Source organism: Simochromis diagramma, unplaced genomic scaffold (genome assembly GCF_900408965.1).
Source record: "Simochromis diagramma unplaced genomic scaffold, fSimDia1.1 OVJJ01000494.1, whole genome shotgun sequence".
In the NCBI taxonomy this organism is placed as follows: domain Eukaryota; kingdom Metazoa; phylum Chordata; class Actinopteri; order Cichliformes; family Cichlidae; genus Simochromis; species Simochromis diagramma.
The window spans coordinates 337,744-357,363 of record NW_024387311.1 but is presented as its reverse complement, the minus strand read 5'-3'; the positions used below and the strand labels follow the sequence as shown (position 1 = coordinate 357,363).

Below are 19,620 nucleotides of genomic sequence, written 5' to 3'. Positions count from 1 at the left end.
TTAAGCATTGTTTGCATGCTCAAAAAAATGTTTTGTGTCACTCCCATTTCTTTTTGTTGCATGTTGAAGCTCGACTTGGTACCTCGTTAAGATCCAAACATGCAAAAAAGGATTTTTTGCCATTTTTCAAGTGGTCTTAAAGTTTTGTTCAGGACTGTATTTCATGAAAATGGCATCAACATCTTTCAAAACAATTGGGTCAGGGCAACAAAAACCTGGAAAAGTAAGTGGTGCTCAAAAGAAACAGCTGGAGTAACATTTAGCAGCTAATCAGGTTAACTAGTAAGTAACACAACTGGGTATGAAAAGAGTGTCGTGGAGAGGCTGATGAAAAAAGTGCCAACAAACTGTGGTGCAGTTTCACAATTTTTTTCATTTTCTTTTTTTCATTTGTTCGTGTGATCTTTGGTCCTTCAAGCAGCACTGCATTAACAACAGACACGATTGTGTGGTGGAAATGATGCATGGGCTCAGGAACACTTCCTGTGCTGTCCACACATGCAGGTTAAAGCTCCACCCTGCAAAGAAGAAGCCATATGTGAACATGATCAGTGATTCTCTGGACCAAAGCTCATTTAAAATGGACTGTAGCAAAGTGGAAACCCGCTCTCTGGTCCAAGGAATACAAATACAAATTTCTTTTTGGAAAATGTGGATGTAGCATTTTCAGTAGGAGAAACGTTTCGTCACTCATCCAAGTGCAGGTTTCCCCAACCTTATAAACAGTACATTTGCCTAAAAACTGAAACTAGCACCACTGAAGAATGGGCTGTGAGCTCAGTTTCTTCATCATTAATATGCAAATTGTCATGACCATTAATCAAAGACAGCCCAAAGCAGTAAAATGAATCCAAACCACAAAAATACAAAAATCAACAGTGAATCCCGGTGTTCTAGTGTGAGACTGTATATCCATCCTTAACAGATGATTTTAAAAGGTCCAGCTCCATCCTGAACGTTGCATCTTTGTGTTATCAGCCAGTGTTTCTTTCAAAGTTCAGCCTCATTGTTTTTACTGACAGCAGTGGCGAACCCTCTGCAGCTAAAATATTGATAGTCCTTTTTGTCATTTGGGTGTAGACAGGAAGGGAACTGCAAACTAAAATAAAGTGCTGAAAAGACACCGTTCCAGATACCAAAAAAGTGACATTTATGGTTTGTTCATTTGCAGTATTCTGCATTGTCTTTAGTAGTGTCTAATGAGGGAAGCAAAGGGATGCTTTGCAAGTGTTAGATGAGGATTAGTAAAGAGGGGAAAGGGGAAAGCTGCAGTGTGCAGTCCTCTTGTGCAGCATTATTGCATAAGACGAACAACATGTGTGCCAGCCCTATCTCTCAGAGAATTGCTCACTGTGTGAGATCTTACCAAGATGCTTTGGAGTTACCCGATGCTGCCGTCTCATTTCTGCTTCCTCTGCTACTGTCACAGCTGTATTTGGTCTTGTCTTCAAACAGCAGTGTGAGGAAAGTATTCTTTTGTGTTCATAATTTGAGAAAGATTTTTGACAGTACCATGAATAGAAGACTCATTTTCACAACGAAGTATCTGCAGCACACACTGAAGACACACTCCTTGCCTTGTGTGTGGTGACAAAGTCTCAGGCCTAGACAGGAGAAGCTATCTGAGGTTAAGTTCCCAATACTATTGTTCTCCTATGTGATGGATGGATTCTGACTGTGTAGCAGTGCAGCCTGTGAAAAAAATAGTTAGATTTGGGGTTTTTTTCCTATTTCGTCATCTTTTTCTCCCTCACTCTCTTTCCTTTCCCTGCTTCCTGCTTCCTTTTTATCCACTGACCTCTAACAGGACACTAATGGGTCCATACGGAGTTGACCGGGCTGTTCATTCCATGGAGTTTACAGACTGTGAGAATGGCCTAGGTAAGTCTTTTCATACTTCTGTCCCCACACACCTCAACACTCGACTACTCTCCTTTGTGTTTGCAGAGGTCACATGTGTTGCTGCTTGTAGATGTTGCTCTGGCTCTTTAACTTCAATAAGATGCTCAACTTAAGTTCTTTCATTTTTTTCACTCGCACTTGTCTGACTGCTTACACAGCTCACGTCTGACTTAGGATCCGCATTCAAATAGTGATTACTTAAAAAGTAGCTAGTACTGTACTGTAACATATTTAATAAAAAAATGTCCATGAAATGACTTTAGTGATCCATTAGTTTGTGGACAAAGCACAGTTTCCATAAGACATTAAAGGAGAAGAACGATTTTGGAAGTTCCACATATGGCAAACAAAAACTTACCAACACCTATAGTAAGACCGCGCCATAGAAAACAGAATCAGCTTCACCCCGCCTCACCACCACATACAACCAGGGTTTGTACATCAAAATATGGATGTGCCATGGGCTCCCCGGTGTCAGCCATTGCAGCCAGCCTTTATAAGGAGGAAGTGGAAAGTAAAGCTTTTGGTTCTTTCAAAGGAACAGCCCCTAAAGACCGGCACAGATATGTGGATGACATCTGGGTCAAAATCAAAACCCAAGAAGTAGAAGAATAATAGTTTGCCATTTCTGGACTGTGCTGTATGCATTGAGGAAGATGGAAACCTCAACACTGAAGCCCACACACACAGACTAGTACCTACTCTTTGACTCCAAACATCCTGTGGAACACAAATTTGGAGTAATCAGGACCCTGCAACACCAGAGAGAAGAGAAAGAAAAGGAACACACATGGATAGAAAGTTCTTAAAACATGTGGTTATCCCAACAGGACCTTCGTCAAATCAGCAAAGATGCATAGGAAAGAAGGTCAGCTGGGGAGAAACTGAATGACAAACGAAAAAACATTGTCATCCCTTGTGTAGCAGGTTTATCAGAGGAGAAGCTTCTCCAAGCACGACATCCACTTCAGGCTCGGCCACACACTCGGACAAAAACTTGTCCTCGTGAATAAAGCTCGTGCTTTCTGCAGGTGTGTCAACATAACCTGAGTTCTGACAGAAACTGTTCCCCTCACAGGACGTAGTGGTCTGACACTTTATACCCAATAGTTGACCAAATACATACAAGCTGAGATGAAGCCAGGAATTTAATAAAAAAACAACATTTTGGACCCAACAGAATTCAGTTCTTTACACCAAGTCTGAATCATCTACATAGCCTTATTCAACCATCCTCCACTAACCACTGGCGATGGAGCATGATAATGAGTAGATTAAATAATATTACTCTGCGTTTTAAAGGGATTTGCAGAGTAGGTATCATGCTACAGATCACTGTGTTTGCCAAGCAGGGGAAGTAGGTCAAAGCCATAACCTACTTAACTGAGTGGGGTTAAGAATACAGGAGCTGCTGTTGTTTTTATCCTCCACTTCCACTATCTACTATGCACTATCACTGTGCTGCTGCAACTTGTGCCTAAGCAAGAAAAAACAACTCATGTCCATGAATGCAACTACTGTCAAGCTGCCAAACATCACAGTGAAGCAAAACTGCTTTATATAGATATATTTATGTCCATATTTATACGTCCACACATATATATTCATGAGGTTGTGTAAATCTCCTCAGAACAGAACTGTATTACTCTATTATTGCTGACATGTCCAAGATGATGTCTTACATGATTTGATGTTTAGTAACGTTTGCAGAAGCTGATGGCATAAAGAACGTGTGCACTGCTGAGGCAACTTGTGATTTGGCAGTATATAAATAAAACTGAATATGTTTAAGTTCTGAACATACAGTTTATAATTATTCTTGAAATGTAATATTTAAAGCAGTAATAAATATTAAATAACAGAATTCAGAGAGTCAGAGTACACAGGGCAGCTCTGTTTTCTCATTTATTTTGACAAATAAAAGAAATGCACACAATTTGTGTGCATTTTATATGCTTTTGTAAAGTGCGTATATGTATGTTATGCAATATATATTTTGCTAGAAAAATGAGAAATGGGTCCAGTGATCTACTGAGAATTTGAAAGTGAATATTTGGTGTGAACACCTTTATTCTTCTTCACTGCCTGAACTCTCTGAGGCAGCTGACAGACTGAGCATGACTCTGACTCTGTCATTTCTTTAAGTGTTCCTCAGGAATAGTTCTCCAGGCTTCTTGATGGATAGTCAAAGCTCTTCTTTGGATGTTCTCTTAAGATGACCCTCACTGCTTCAATAATGTTGAGGTCCGGGCTTTGAGGAGTCCAGTCCACAACCATCGGTCATGAAGTGGCCACTGTGAGGGTTTTATTTTCTATCCAGTTATGCTTTTGGCATAACAGTGATTTTAAGTAATTGGTTGTGCTGTATTTATACATATGTGTCAGCGTCAAAGGTTTTTTGACTTACTGGAAAGCCAAAAAGTCTGAAGAATGAAGATGCATAAAAGCCAACCTGTGTATCAATATGTGCACGCAGGTGAGAAGCAAAGCAACTAATTCCCATCCAACCTGAGCACATGCAGGTGAATACAGTGTTCTGATACATATATTAAAGTCTTAAGGCTTCCTTAGTGCACACATGTAGCTTTCAGCAGGGGGAAGGGCTGCTGTACACACTGTAGCATACAATCACATATGGAGGACAGCACTTTTGAATCTCTCTGTTAGTGCAGCTGAAAGCAGCACAGCATCAGCCTGTGGGCAGGGGACGGTGTTTGTAGTGAAAATCGTGTCCGTCACAGTTCATTTTGTTGACATGTTGGCAGTATCTGCAGCTTGTGCTTTAAAGAAGACGGTTTTCAAAAATCACTCTCCCTACTCAACAGACATTTTATATTTCACGTTCTTGTGTTATCTGGGGAATAAGAAACCATTTTAAGAACCTTTTGTAATCACACTGAATAACCCCACATTTTATTTAGATCTGGAACATTCAGTTCTTGTGTAAGAAATATGCCCTTGACTCATTGTGAATGGGAAGTAATGATTCGGAAAGTAAATGCAAAGCTGAATAAGAACAAGGGATGCAAGTCTTTCATATTTGCTCCAGCTGCATGTTTTTCTTATCTGATGATAGATGAGGGGAGGAGACTGCTTTGAGGCTTAAAAGAACAAGAAACTGTTTTCCTCAGAGAAGAGTATAAAAGGATGGGAGGACTGAGACAAGGAACTTTAAAACCCCACTGTTCCACCAGGCGATAATTAACTTGAGCCCTTCACTCCAGACCCAATTAGTTGTAACACTCTGTGTTGGCTCGAGCAGACCAGTGGAAGCCTTAAGCTAAAGAAGGCCTGATTTCAGCGTTAACTCTACTATATTCTCTGTGGAGTGCAGTGATGAAAGATCCACGTGCAGGAATCAGATGGGCTGTTGGAGCTGTAGAAGCTGTGTGTGTAAAGTGTGCATAAAACACATGAACTTGGAATCATTTTGTCCACTGATTCAGTTATAGTTACTGTTGCTTAAATTATTTACATTTAATTGGTAGTGATAAGATTATTACAATTATTATTATTCGTTTTCTATCCATATTGGAGTTTTGCTCCTTTGCATCATGCCGAAGCTGGAAACCTGGATCCTCTGTAGCCGGTTAGAAAGATTACATAAGTTACCCTCTGAAGGTCTACTAGAAGCAGCACTTGAATGCAGCACTATAGACAATCCCTACTGCAACCATCACTGAGACTAATCAGCTGATCTGATCAGTATGATTCACGCCTACTGGCTGAAGAAGCTGACTGCACTCAATGAGTCTGCTAATGGATGAAACGCACCCAGAATGGCTAACTGAAGGCCGGAAGGTCCTGATCCCCAAGGATCCCCAGAAGGGACTGGTCCTATCCAAATACCAGCCAATAACCTGCCTCGGTACCACATAGAAGCTCCTGTCAGGCATCATAGCAGCTAAGATAAACAGGCATGTGGCTTGACACATGAGCAGGAATACCAGAGGAGAAAACTGGCTTCTGGTAGACATAGCAGTCACCCGAGACTGATTACCTGAAGGCCTATGACTCGATGTGCTACACATGGATCCTAGAACTATATAAGATCAATGGGACCCTAAAAGCCTTCATCAGAAACTCAATGGGGATGTGGTGTACAACACTAGAGGCCAACTTCAAGCCAATAGCACAAGTCACCATCCATCATTTAGACTGGAGAAGTGTAGTCTGATGGTAACAAGAGAAGGAAGGTAGTCAGAGGGGACCATGCTACCAGAAGGCAACATGTAGACACTGAGGACAGCTACAAGTACCTGGGGATCCCACAGGCAAATGGGAAAGACTAGGAAAGCTGCAACCACCAAGTACCTGCAGAGGGTCAGGCAAGTCCTGAGGAGTCAGCTGAATGGTCAGAACAAGATCTAGGCTGTCAACACCTACAACCTGTTGGCGATCAGGTACCCTGCTGGGATAATAAGGTGACCAAACGAGGAGATAGAAGCCACTGACAATAAGACAAGGAAGCTCCTTACCGGGCATGGAGGGCTTCACCCCAAGTCAAGCATCCTGAGACGCTAAGTGGAAGGAAGGAGGCCCGGGACTACTGAATGTCAGAACCACAGTCCAGGATGAGACAACGAACATCCACGAGTACATCAGGAAGATGACTATAACTGACCGCGTGCTTAGTGAATACCTCAGTGCCGAGTATAGCCCGGAAGTCCTAAGGTCAAAATAGGAGACGCACCCTAGGGCGGTCAAGAATGACTGAGCTAAGATCCTGTGGGACTTCTAGATACACATGGACAAACTGGTGATGGCAAACGAACCAGACATAGTAATGGTGGACAACCAGAGATGGCCGCAGTAATAGATGTAGCTATTAGAGATGGACCGATACCGATACGTAATATCGGATCAGTCCATCTCTAGTAGCTATACCAGCAATGTCAGGAAGAAGGAACACAAGAAGCTGGAGAAGTACCACCGGCTGAGAAAAGAACTCGAAAAATGTGGAAGGTGAAGCTAACAGTGGTTCCAGTGGTAACTGGAGCAGTGACTCCCAAGCAAGGCAAGTGGCTCCAGCAGATCCCAGGAACAACATTGGAGATCTCTGTCCAGAAGGATACTGTCCTAGGAACAGTAAAATACTGAGCAGGACCCTCAAGCTCACAGGCCCACAGGGGCATTTGTTGTGTTTGGAATTGAATTGCTTCTTACTGTGGAAATGGTGTGGAACAGTGACATAGTGGTGGAGTGGTGATTTAGTGTACGGGGGAAAGTGCATTAAAGTAAGAGTGCTTTACATAAAGCTTGATCTGGTCATAAAGACTTTCTTCTATGCTTAGTGGTTGCAGTGGCACAGGTTTCAGAGACAAGAAAACACAGTCTAAATGCACACAGTCCAACCAGCTCGTTTTGTTTCAGAAATTCAGTTAAGTTTTATTTATATAATGCCAAATCATAAGAGCAGTCACCTCAAGGGTAAAGACAATAATGCAGAGGGAAGCCCGTCAGTCAAATGAACCCCTTTGAGCTGTAAGAAATGTAACCAGGTCATAGATGGAAGAAATCTGACAACAGTGTGCCAGGAGACATGAACCTCTGTCTGTTGTGCTTGAGCAGGTTTTTGCAGGACTGTCATTAACCTGGAAATCAGAGTGTTCCCTATGATGCATTGTTTCCAGGCAGTGACTCCACTGCCATCTTGAGATGACAGTCATTTTTTACAAGGCACAAAGTGGCTGGAGAGCAAAAAATCATTAAAGAAACACTGGAAAACCCATTAAAGTACTCTTTTTCTATCTCTCTCTCTACAGGAATTAAAGTGATAGGTGGAGTGAAGGAGCTAACAGGAGAGGAGTTTGGAGTCTACGTCAAACGGATTTTACCAGGTGGCCTTGCTTCAACTGATGGTAAGACTTGAAATCTAGAAACCTTTGGTCAGACTGTGCTAGAACAGCACAGTCTGAATTTAGACTAGTTACTTTGACCCCCAACACAGAAGATAATATTTCTAGAACAAAGGCAGTAAAAGTTTCTACTTCAGCCTCTGAATTGGGGCGATAAGAAAAAGAGAAAATACTTGTGGGACTATAAATGTTCAGTCATTCTCCAACATCTCTGTTGGAGAATGACTGAACATTTATAGGCTCTATGTGAAGCAGTATTACTGAATGGGTAATTCCTGAATATTTCCCAGAAAGTTCAAAAGAGGTGAAGAGGACCAAGTTGGCTTGGCCTATAGAAAAGCCACATAACAGTACAGCAGTTATTTGTGGACATTTCCATTGTCTCCTCCGATATTTCACAGCAACACCTTGAACATGTCGGTTGAGACCAAGCATGCAGTCTGCAGCGGTGCTGGTGTTATTTTAAATGCACAAATCCTTTGTTTGTGCCTTTACTACATAATGTAGAAATTTAGCGAGCCCTTGTGCTAAATTTTGCCATTCATGAAGATCATGTGAATGACTCCAAAAGCCAAAGAATAGAAATGGATGTTGACAGTGGCCTGACTGAAGACCTTTGCAGTGAGAACAAGTATTTTTGGAGCATATTTCCTGTGAGTATTAAAACATGAATAATATACACCACAAGATTCTCTTGGCCTACTTTTTGTGTATCGCACCATGAATGATGGATATAGGGCAAAGAGAGAAGTGTCTGTAAAAATTGTTGTTTGTTTCTTACAGCTTGTCCAGAACACCACATATGCTTGACTTTAGTTAGGCCACATTCTTCTTCAGCTGCTGGTATACAGATCAAAGGGTTTTGCTGTATTGTCGCAGTGCTGGTCTCTTCCTGACCCACCAGTCTGACATTTAAACTGCAGTCAGAAGAGCTGAGCTCACAGTTCACATCCCCGACTCCTCACTAAGATTTTCATGTCAATTCCAAGTGAGTTCACACTAAAATGTGCAAGATGTTGCTGTTTAACTCACAACTGAGTCTGATGTTGGTTTAAAGCTGAGGTACGCAGCATGTTTGGTGTCACTAGAGGGAAAAAATCCATCATAACCATCCAGCATGTCTGTCAGACATCTAACTCAGTGAACACAGTCTTTGAAGTGGCCAGATAAATGTTACCATGAGCAGGTTCAGACTACGGCACACAATGTGCAGAATCAAAGTCCTCAGCATCAAACGGATGGTCTTTAATCCCAGTGGAACTCTCTACAGTCTTCTTGTTCTCATTTACTGTACAAGGATATTTGGCCTGCAGACTAGGGTGGAGCCACGGATCAAACCACCAAGTGGATGTAGATGACTTGCTCTACCTCCTGAGCTACAGCCACCCCCCATGGCTGGATGGACTTCATATCATAAATCCCTTTTTCTGTAAGACACATTCATGGGTCCTATAGGATATAAGGCAAAAAGAGAGTTCATTTAGTTCCAGCGAATTTGAAAGGGACTATTTGGGAATATTTCTTCTTCAGCCCAGCCTAAACTCTCTGAGGCAGCTTTCTGTCATTTCTTTCAGTAGTCTTCAAGAATAGTTCCCCAGGCTTCTTGAAGGACATTCAAAGCTCTTCTTTGGATGTTACTGCCTTTTGGTCTGTTCTCTGTCAAGATGATCTCACACTGCTTCAGTAATGTGTGGGCTTTGTGGAGGCCAATCCATGACCGAAACAAAACTTTGAAAGAAGCTCGTATAATGGAACAAGGACTCACTCTGAAAACCTCAGCCAAGCAGCTCACTTTCTGGGTAATATTTCATTTGAAGTGAACAATGTTGTATTTTGTTTTCTATGTTCTTTTTAAACTTACTCTAAGATGTTTGCAGTAGAGTAAAAATCAGATAACTCTAGCAAAACGGAGGTTTCCTTCGATTACACAAACGTGATACAGTAATGGATAATTGTTATTGATTTAGAAATAACTGAACATGAATAACTTGAGCTTATTATATAATATTATATTGCATTATATATAACTAACCTGGCAGCTCATTCACTTGACAACACTTTCTTTAAAGATATAACACGTTTTGGGGTCAACCCGAAAGAAAGAAACATCCAAAATGAACCACTGCTGTCCAGCTGACAGCTCCCCTCTGCACTTGCATGTAATCTGTGTTTAACCTTTCACAGGAAACCTGATGCCAGGGGACCAGATCTTGGAAGTGAATGGGGACAGCCTAGTAGGTGTCACAAGTGAAAGGTAATCTGCTAAAGTCACTGCTCTCATGTTAACAGTAGTGATGCTGGAAGACAATCTGTGTAAATGTGTTTGCATGTGTTTCACAGAGCTGTGGATATCTTGAGAGCAGCCTCTGCAACCAATCACATGCGACTTCTTGTAGCCAGAGATGAGGAAGCAAAGTAAGCAGAAGTCTGTCTACAGTCCTGTGTGTTAATGCCACTGTTTCTCTGCAGACTATAAAAATGAGCTTGTATGTGGTAGTCAAAATCATTTTTTTTGCCCTAAACAGCAGTAATGCCCCCTGAATGCTGTTCAAAAAGGAGTACTGTCTTGGTTTACTGTAGGTCCTGCTTTTGTAGAGGGCCCAAAGGTTCTGTGAGTGATGTGAGGGAGCCAGGCTATTAAATGATCAGTTCTCAGGCCTTGCTGTCTAGTCGAGCAGTGGAGTATTTGGATGCATTTCACGATGCCTACAGAAAGACCATGAACTTGCACCTGTACAACTGTTTAAAGGGAATCAAACTCCCAGCAGGTTTGAGAGTTGATTATTAAATCCTTCCTTAAGCCACAAAGTTTACTATGGACTATCTGTAGTGCTGGCAATGCAGAGCGAGTGCCTGTGGTTTGTGGCTGGATTAGTGATGCAGCCACAGGCCGATGTATCTGGTCCATCAAGAATCCCTTTTTTATACTGTCAACAAACCCTTGAAAATCCACCTTGTGGACAGGGGTGTCACTAGGGGTGGGTTTAAAAAATCAATTTCCCTGATTTCAATTTGAATAATGCGTTCATTAAATCCTGAATCGATTTTTAAATATTTATGTATTTTACCAGAAACGCCAGAATCTCAGGTTAAAGCTCACAAAACTGTTTCAACAATCACCAAACAGCTAAAACAGTAAATGAGAGCAGGTAAACATGTTCCCTTCAAAAATGTAAACACAGAGCGTGGAGCCCCCCCGTTCTACTCACAGATTCTGATGCTGCAGGTGTTGGGTCTGTGTTTCCACAAGCCCCGCTAGTTTAGAAACGTTTTCTCGTTAACGACAAAAACAAGACGAACATCTTTTACTTGCTAGCAAGGGAGGCCCCGGCCGGTGTCTCAGAAAGCACTCTGAATCCTACCGTAGACTGACCCCAACAACGGCCTCCTCTTGCTGCCTTTTATTGGCATGACAGTTACAATACAACACAAGCACCTCCCACCGTAAAACCCCCAAATGGTTCTAAGATAGGGCTGGGTATCGTCACTGATTTCTAGAATCGATTCAATTCCGATTCACAAGGTCCCGAATCGATTCGATCCACGATTCGATTTAATTCGATTTAATTCGATTCGATTTGATTTAAATCTGGGAAATTTTGACAGTCAGAAATATTATAATTCAGATCAGTACATTTACATATTTTTGTATCAATAAAAAGGAAGCTGACACACGCAAGACTTTATCAAAGGTGTGAGCATCACAGCAGATGCTTTTGTGTCAAAGTAGCTGAAGATAAAACACAGAAAAACATGAAGGTGATTTTCCTGGCCTGGGATTTTATAAAAATATTTTGCAGTACATCAAAAACGAAAGAAAACCATTAATCAACATATGAACATTACCTCTGAAGTTACAGCGGTTTTATTAGAGACATGGCTAAGCGTTTTGCATTTTGAATAATTTTAAAAAGTTTAAATTTGTTCAGTATTGAACAGCAGAAATGAGGTTTTCTTTTCGGAAGAATGTAAAAGGAAAAAAAACAGCGGCTGACAGCGCTGTAAACAACAGTAGACTGGTGCGTAACAAGCAAGCGAATAATGAAGAAAGGGAAACTGTTCTTGAAGTACAGAGAGAGAGAGAGAGGGGGGGGGGAGAGGAGAGAGGGGGGGGGGGGGGGGAGGGTGGGGATGGGAGGGAGAGAGAGAGAGAGGAGAGGGAGAGAGAGGAAGAGGGGGGGGGAGAGGGAGGAGGAGAGAGAGAAGGAGAGGGAGAGAGAGAGAAGAGAGAGAGGAGGGGAGAGAGGAGAGGCGGGAGAGAGGCGAGAGAGAGAGGGAGAGAGAGGAGAGGGAGAGAGAGAGAGAGAGCTTTGCACCGCGGTGGGGAAGCAAAACAGTACAAATGTCAGAGGGAATTCATGACGATGGTTTATGTGAAGCGTTTGGATCTTTCTTTTTGCTGCTGGTTCGGTCAACATTGTTTGGAGACAGATCAAACTAACAGCTTTAGAATCGGCTCATAAAGGGCGTGAACACAAAGCTCGACCCGCCGACAGATCAGAATCAGCGAGCTGTCGGCTTTCAGCCCCGACCGTGAGAAAGGCGACATCTAACTGATTCTGATCCGCGCTGTGTGTTTAAGTCTATGTGCAGAATCCGTGTTCCTGCTCTCATTTACTGTCTTAACTGTTTGGTGGTTCTTGAAATTTTGTGAGATGTCACCTGAGATTCTGGCATTTCGGGCAAAATACATTTATATTAAAAAATCGATTCAGGATTTTAATGAATCGATTTTACGTTATCCAAGCCAGAATCGATTTTAATCGATGAATCGATTATAAAAGCCCAGCCCTATTCTAAGACAAGGCACTGTGTGTGTGTGTGTGTGTGTGTGTGTGTGTGTGTGTGTGTGTGTGTGTGTGTGTGTGTGTGTGTGTGTTTGAGTGAGTGTGTGAGAATGTGTGTCTCTCTGTGTGCGTGACTTCCAACTGTTTCTTTTTTTTCTTTTTTTTTTTAAGGGTGAAGTTTTTATCCACGTTTTTATTTTATTCTTTTTTTTAGTGAGAAAGGGCACTTAAAAAGAGAAGAAGAGAAAACAAGCAAAAAAAAACAGAGCAACATACTAAACACAACACCATCACATTAATCTAGCTAAGTGTAAACAGCAGTAAATACTAAATACTGAATGTTGTTAATAGAGGTGTAGTTTATGTCTATGAACAGTGAACACCCGTGTGCACACCTGTGTGGATCAGCGCGCTTGTATTCAAAAGGTTTCCCCATGTAATGGTCTGCTAGAGCAGACTCTGTATTCCTCGTCCACACGTAAATGCAAAAAAGGAGTTTTAAAAAAATCTCTGTTTTCGGTGATTCGAAACGTTGTTTATGTGGACGAAACAGCTGCGTTTTCAAAAATGTAGGTGTGGACGTAGCGTAAAAGAGTTAGTAGTTTATTTTCTTACTACCTGTAATTTATTGCAGATTACTTGTATTTGCTTAATTGTTTACTAAATGTTTGAGGTGTGAAATAAACCACTATAGGGCTTTGGAGCGTGATGTCACGGGGGTGGGCGTGGAAAGGATTTTGGCCCGATCCGCCATTTTGGGGGTCTAAGTAAGGAGCGAAAGCATAGCCATGGTTCGTACTTGCTGTGTGGTCGGCTGCAATGTTCGATCTTACGACCGGCACAGGAATAAGTTTGGATTGTCTTTTTATGCTTTCCCAACCTGGAAGCAACATGAAGGAGCTCATGTATCGGATATTACCAAACGAAGGCGTCTAGCCTGGATAGCAGCCGTGAGACCAGCTGATATCAAGTTCTGTTACGTCTCCAGATATCAGTTGGTGTGCTCAAGACATTTTCATTCCGGTAAGTTCTAAATATGTTCACATCACACTTTATAGCTGAATAATATCATCGTTGGTCGTCTCGGAAGTTATAGAATTTGCGATCAAACATCGAATGGAGTGACTTGATTGGTTGATGTAAAGACAATAAATGAAATGAGACAGGAAGGACACATATTGGCGTTAATAATTTGCCCGATTATCAATGTGTTAATTTGCATGTACTTTACAATTATGGGCATATAATATGATAACGATATTTTAGCAGTTCAATGATAAATGTATAACATTAATTATGGTGGGGGGTGGAAAATGGCTATTTCACTCGATGCACTCCAGCTGACTTACTTTTGTATGAATGACGACGTACTCAGAGTTTGGCGGCTTGAAAATAGCCAAATCTTGCACCCAGCCATTTGTAAATTGGATGTGCGCCTCCAGTGACTTGTAATTACGAAACTGGTTCGCTGTGTAAGCGCTTACTCCACAAACAAGATACGTGAAGATATCAGGGTAGGACAGTGGCGGTAAGTCGTCTGGGTCTTTACTCCACTGCCGTATTTCAAATGGGTCCAGATTTGCGATGCACTCTATTTTTTTCAAGTACCGCTGCTTCGCCTCTGGACGCAATCGGTCTCTATACCGTCCGTTTTCTTTTGAGCTGCTTTTAAGCATGTTTCTTGTCGTCGTCGTTCCAACACAGTGTGTTTGTTTTGATTCGTAGACCCCGAAAATGGAGCTGCGCTCCCACAATGCATTGCGCCGTGACGTCAACTCCAAAGCCCTATGGAGCAAAATATGGTTGTGTGTGGTTGGAGGATGTGTGCGTGCGTGTGCGTGCACGCGGGGGGCGCGAACATTTTTCTTGTAAAACAAAGGGGGGCCCAGCAAAAAAAGTTTGGGAACCACTGTGCTAGAGGATGTAGAGAGCCATAGCCCTGTCCCCCAGGGCATGAAGCAGGCATGGAGGCGATCCAGCCTCCAGACATACAGAGGCCCCAGAGTGCGAGAGCCCAAGGGGGACCACCGGAGGGGCATCTGTGCCACCTTCCTGGGAAGAGCTGAGGAGAGCCCCAGATGAGGGGTCACCCAGTAGCCATGGAGCAGAAGCCAGAGGGGGCTGCAGTGGCGTGCCCGCCGGCTCTGCCGGCAGCCAGCTGTGCCAGAGTGAACCGAGCCACAGGCCCGGAGGCCCGAGGGCCCCCTTTGCCCCGGGAAGAGGCCTGACCGACCAACAGGCACCAGGCCCCACCAAGTAGTCACCGGGAGTGAGCTGGTACATACCTGAGCGCCCAGCCCCGGACACCAAGAACCACCAACGCACCGACCCCTGAGGGCATCAGTTACTGGCAGGGAGTTTGGTGAGGGGAGATAGGCCTTGGAGGGCCTGGGAGTTCCCAGAGAGGTGGAGTGTAAGACCCGACCTGACATATAGACACAGACAAACAGGCACACACAGACACAAACATGCATTCCCACCCTCATGCACACATATACAAATACTCAGCACTCACTCAACGTAGGGATAGACATACATGGACACTGTACACACAATCACACTCCCCAAACAAACTCTATACCCCAGGTCCAGGTACCCTCACCCCTGGAGGGGGAAACGGCACCCAGACCCAGGAGATGTTACTCTTTCCCCCGGGGTGAAGGCAAGCAGACCGCCCCAGGCTCCGCAGCAGCAGGGAGGCCCCGCATCCCAGATCCCAATCGGACGGCCAACACCTCCTCCCAGCCCCCCCGCCCCGATGGCCAGCAGAGAACAGGGGTGTGTGAAGACCCCATACCTCCCTCCTCCCGCTCATGTTCAGTGTTGCTGCGTGTTGTTCTAAAGTGCATTTAAAACAAGGGAGAGCATGGTGCTGCTGCCAGAGAGCAGCAGGTGTTAGCACGGCCCCTCCCGAGAACCCTCAATGTCTACATGGATTTAAAATTGAGAGGTGGGCACCGGCGCCAGAGGTGGGGTTGAATACACAGACCATCCACTGGACGCCGTTAACATGCCCACCCTCAAGGCCCTATATGTATGTGTTATGAGACTGTGAGTAATGTGGATGTCCAAGTTGTGGAATAAAATTGAGGCAGAGGCAGCCAGAAGGGGACGGGGGGAATGCCTCCCCTGCACCCTGGTGACACACCCGCACCCCAAGGCCCTACTTGAGTGGGTGGGTGTGTTGGAGCGGGAAGAGGGAGGCAGCCTGGGATGGGGAGGAAAAGAAGGGAGGAGCAAGATGCCCCTCCCTGGGGCCTGGGCTCCCCCGCTGACCCCAATAGGCACCCCCGTCCTTCGGCACCCACCAAGGCAAGGGAGCCCAGGCCCATCAAGATCTGGGCCTACGGCAGCAGGACCGCCCAGCCCCACAGGACCCGGGGCAGCCCACCCGACCCCACCACAGAGGAAACTGTACCCACCCTAACATTTAATCATCTCCCAGACTGCACAAGACAGTAGACACCCAGGTTATGTCATGGTCCGGAGTCTGCGACTCCGTGTTTATGTTTAGTTTATTAGTATTCTGTGGTTTTGGTTACCTTGGGTGTTTGTACTCTTCTGTTTCATGGTTCATGTTCCTATGTTCTGTGTCCCCCAGTCTGTGTTTAGTTGGTGTGTTACGTCATTGCGTGTATGTGTTTCCTGTTTTATTGCGAAGGTCTGCGTCTTATGTGAGTGTTTTCAGTTTGCCTCCCTAGTCTCGTCACGTTAATATCTCCCAGCTGTGTTCCCCACCTGTGTGTAATCTCCCTGTGTTCTGAGTGTATTTAAGTTGCGTCTTCTGTCATAGTAGTTGCTGGTTCGTCTGTGTTGTTTCCCCTCGGTCTCCCTGCGTCTCTCCGTATGTATTTCCCCGGACCTCCCTGCATCTTCGTTTCTGGTTTGTTTTGTTAGTTTTACCCAGTTTAGGTTTCCGGTTTCATGTTCACCCACCATTGCTGTTTGTACCCACTCCTGTAAATAAATACTCACCTGCACCAGAACTGCCGCTTTTTGGGTCCTTTCTACAACTCCACACGTCTGCCACACCAGACGTGACAGTACGAACCAGCCCGCATGGACCCTGCAGCACTGAATCCGTCCGAGGAGCTCCAGGATGACATCAGCTACAATGTGGAGATCCTCCTTGTGCTGTGGCTGGAGAATCCTCCGTACGAGCTTCGCCACACCGTTGAAAACCGGCTACAACGGCTCTTTTCCGGCCTGCCATGGCTTCTAAAATCGCTTCCTCCGACCATGCAGGCTTTTCTCCAGCACACACCTCACCTTCTCTCAGCCACTCCTGCCTCGTTGCCCGACTCGCCGGATGTGATCTTGCCCGGCCCGTCGGAGCCGTCTGCGGGGAGGAAACGCAGATCGCGCCGCCGGCGCGCCACCCCACAGCCGGACGTTCGGGCTTCTAATTCGCCGGCTGTGGTGAGTGAGGACTCTTTTCCATTTTCGGACTGTGTGACTGTTCATTCAGGGGCGGTGTTCTGTGCGGCAGATGATATTGTGAACAGCATATCACCTGCTCAGCAGCCACTCTCAGCCCTGTCAGCTGCCCCGCAGCCACTCTCAGCTCTGTCTCCAGTGTCGCCCTCAGCTCTGTCTCCAGTGTCGCCCTCAGTTCAGTTTCCAGTGTCGCCCTCAGTTCAGTTTCTAGTGTCGCCCTCAGTTCAGTTTCCAGAGCCTCCAGTGTCACTTTCAGTTCAGGCCCCCGTAGCTCCAGTGCCCCCGCTACCCGTGGCTCCAGTGCCCCCGCTACCCGTGGCTCCAGTGCCCCCGCTACCCGTAGCTCCAGTGCCCCCGCTACCCGTAGCTCTGGCTCCAGTGTCACCGGTCTCACACACTCACTTTATGCAGGGAGAAAGTCTAAGTTCCAGTCAGGGAATTTCTCGCGCTTTAGCTGCTTCAGGCACCGTTCTGCACTCCAGGGCTTCCCCAGAGGCTAGGTCTCAGTCCCCAGCTGATTCTGGACCCCTGAAGTCTAAGCAGCCACCTGAGAACTGCACCATGTCAGCATTGCCTGGGCAGAGCCCGTGCTCAGTGCATTGCCAGTCGCCTTTGTGTCAGCTAGTGGCCTCCATGACTGCTGGCTTAGTGATGACTTCTGCTGGAGGGTCCGAGGGACCGCTCCGGCCTTCGTCTCCTGTCGTCGCTGGAGGGTCAAAGGGATCCGTCCAGTCTGCAGCGCCTCCGCCTCCGGCTTCCACGCCGCCGCCTGCAGCGCCTCCGTCTCCGGCTTCCATGCCGCCGCCTGCTGCCTCGTCTGGTCCAGCCTCAGAGCCGTCAGCCTCGTCTGGTCCAGCCTCCGTGTCTTCAGCGTCGCCTGGCCCAGCCTCCGTGTCTTCATCCTCGCCTGGCCCAGCTCCCGTGTCTTCATCCTCACCTGGCCCTGCCTCATTTGGGTCTGCAGCTAAACGGCCGCTTTCTAGGCCGCTGGCCAGGCCACTCAAAATGTTAGAAATATTCCAGTGTTAGAAAATCAGCACTGCTCAGTGTTAGTCTTTGTTAATCTTCAAAGCTGACTAGGTTACTTTTTAAACATATAACACTGTCAAAAGTGTTAATTTAACACTCAACAGTGTTGTATTTAACACTCAGAGGTGTGGACCCATATAGACATTTGCTTTGCAGACATCCTGTGCAGGATGTCTGCAATGTCTTTGCCAGCAGGCGATGTTGTGCCGGGGGAGTCTGCCAGGCGACATCTCTTCGATGACGGTGTCTCAACTTTGGCCGGAGAAGATGCACTCTGAGCCTTCCTCATTGCTAAATCTTGGAAGCACCGGTCAATGTAATCTTGGAGAGCGTCTAAACTCTCCCCGTTGTCCTCCAGGGTGTTAGAGATGATAGGACAGATGTTGTTAGTTATATGACAATTGGTTAGTTTATTTGGTAATACTGAAGCTTAAAGAAACTTTATTAAATTCTACGCTACCATTCACTTTTTTCCCGCCAAATCTCCGGCGTCTGACATCACGTACAACATGGGTCGCTTACCTTTTCCCGTCACTTCCGTCACTTACCTCTGGCAGTGTTCCTTCCTTACCTCTGCAGTGTTCCTACTTCCAACTGTTTCTAACAACATCCTTAGTCATAAAATGGCAATCTCCCCCACACCCAATATATGGTTCAATTCCTGTATTGGTTCACCATGCACAACACAGTGAAGCCATAAAAAGGGCAGGAAGCTTACCAAACATCAAACAACCCTTCACAAGGATGTGCTTGTGAAGGGACCTCGAGAGGCTGGGGAGGGGGACAAAGGAATTCCTTTCATCACAGAGTTGAAACAATGTAGAGATGGTAAGCATAAAAATGACAGCATTTAACAATTCACTTTAACAGCAGGTTTCGTTACTCTCCGACTAAAATTCACTGAACCAACAGCAAAAGAAGATCAAACTACGCTTCACGTTTGAAAACCATCATCATGAATTCTCTCTTACTGTTTTGCTTGCACCACAATGAAATCACACTTCCTGCACAGCTCTCTCTGTACTTCAAGACCAGTTTACCATCAAAAATCTGTTTTCTGCATTCTGCACCAGTCTACTGTTGTGTGCAGTGTTGTCGCCCGCTGTTTTTTTTTTTTAAATGACCTTTGACAAGAAAGTCTCATTTCTGCTGTTCAATACCAAAAAAATATAAACTTTTACAAATGATGCCAAGTTGCAACTCTCTTAGCTGTGTCTCTAATCAAACCTCTGTAACTTTGCTCTGCTTCACTTCAGCAGCATCAGGTGATGTTCAAATGTTGGTTCATGCTTTTCTTCAGTTTTTGTTCTACTGCAGAATATTTTTAAGGTTATCTGCTAAAAAAAGCCAGGCCAGGAAAGTCGCCTTCATGTTTCTCTCCCATCCAAGTACTAACCAAGCCCGACGCTGCTTAGCTTCTGAGATCACGGCCATAGCACCCTGAGATCGCCCGATCTCGTCTGATCAGTTACTTTGACACAAAGGCATCCGCTGTGGCCTGGGTGGGTGGTTGGCCTTTCCCTTAGAGATAGGGTGAGAAGTTCAGCCATCCGGGAGGGGCTCAGAGCTGCTCCTCCACATCGAAAGGAGCCAGCTGAGGTGGTTCG

The 19,620-nt window shown here is 45.1% G+C and overlaps 2 protein-coding genes across 8 annotated transcripts in view; one reads left to right on the top strand and one right to left on the bottom strand.

The window, feature by feature from the left end:
- The window catches only part of LOC120717155 (G2/M phase-specific E3 ubiquitin-protein ligase-like), a 29,984-nt gene extending 27,919 nt beyond the window's left edge, over positions 1-2,065 (bottom strand). The window contains exon 1 of the mRNA XM_040005019.1: positions 2,059-2,065. The gene's annotated coding sequence lies outside the window, so the exon portion shown is untranslated. The remainder of the gene's footprint in view (positions 1-2,058) is intronic.
- si:dkeyp-72e1.9 (syntaxin-binding protein 4) overlaps positions 1-19,620 on the top strand; it is a 61,013-nt gene that overhangs the window by 7,054 nt on the left and 34,339 nt on the right. For 6 of the 7 annotated variants that reach the window (XM_040005014.1, XM_040005017.1, XM_040005016.1 and 3 more), the window contains 4 exons: positions 1,808-1,881; positions 7,668-7,763; positions 9,945-10,014; positions 10,101-10,175. In XM_040005014.1, coding sequence (XP_039860948.1) covers positions 1,808-1,881; positions 7,668-7,763; positions 9,945-10,014; positions 10,101-10,175 — 315 coding nt within the window. Of the gene's footprint in view, positions 1-717; positions 1,628-1,807; positions 1,882-7,667; positions 7,764-9,944; positions 10,015-10,100; positions 10,176-19,620 lie in introns of those variants that run through there. The other variant, XM_040005018.1, reaches the window with a different exon arrangement.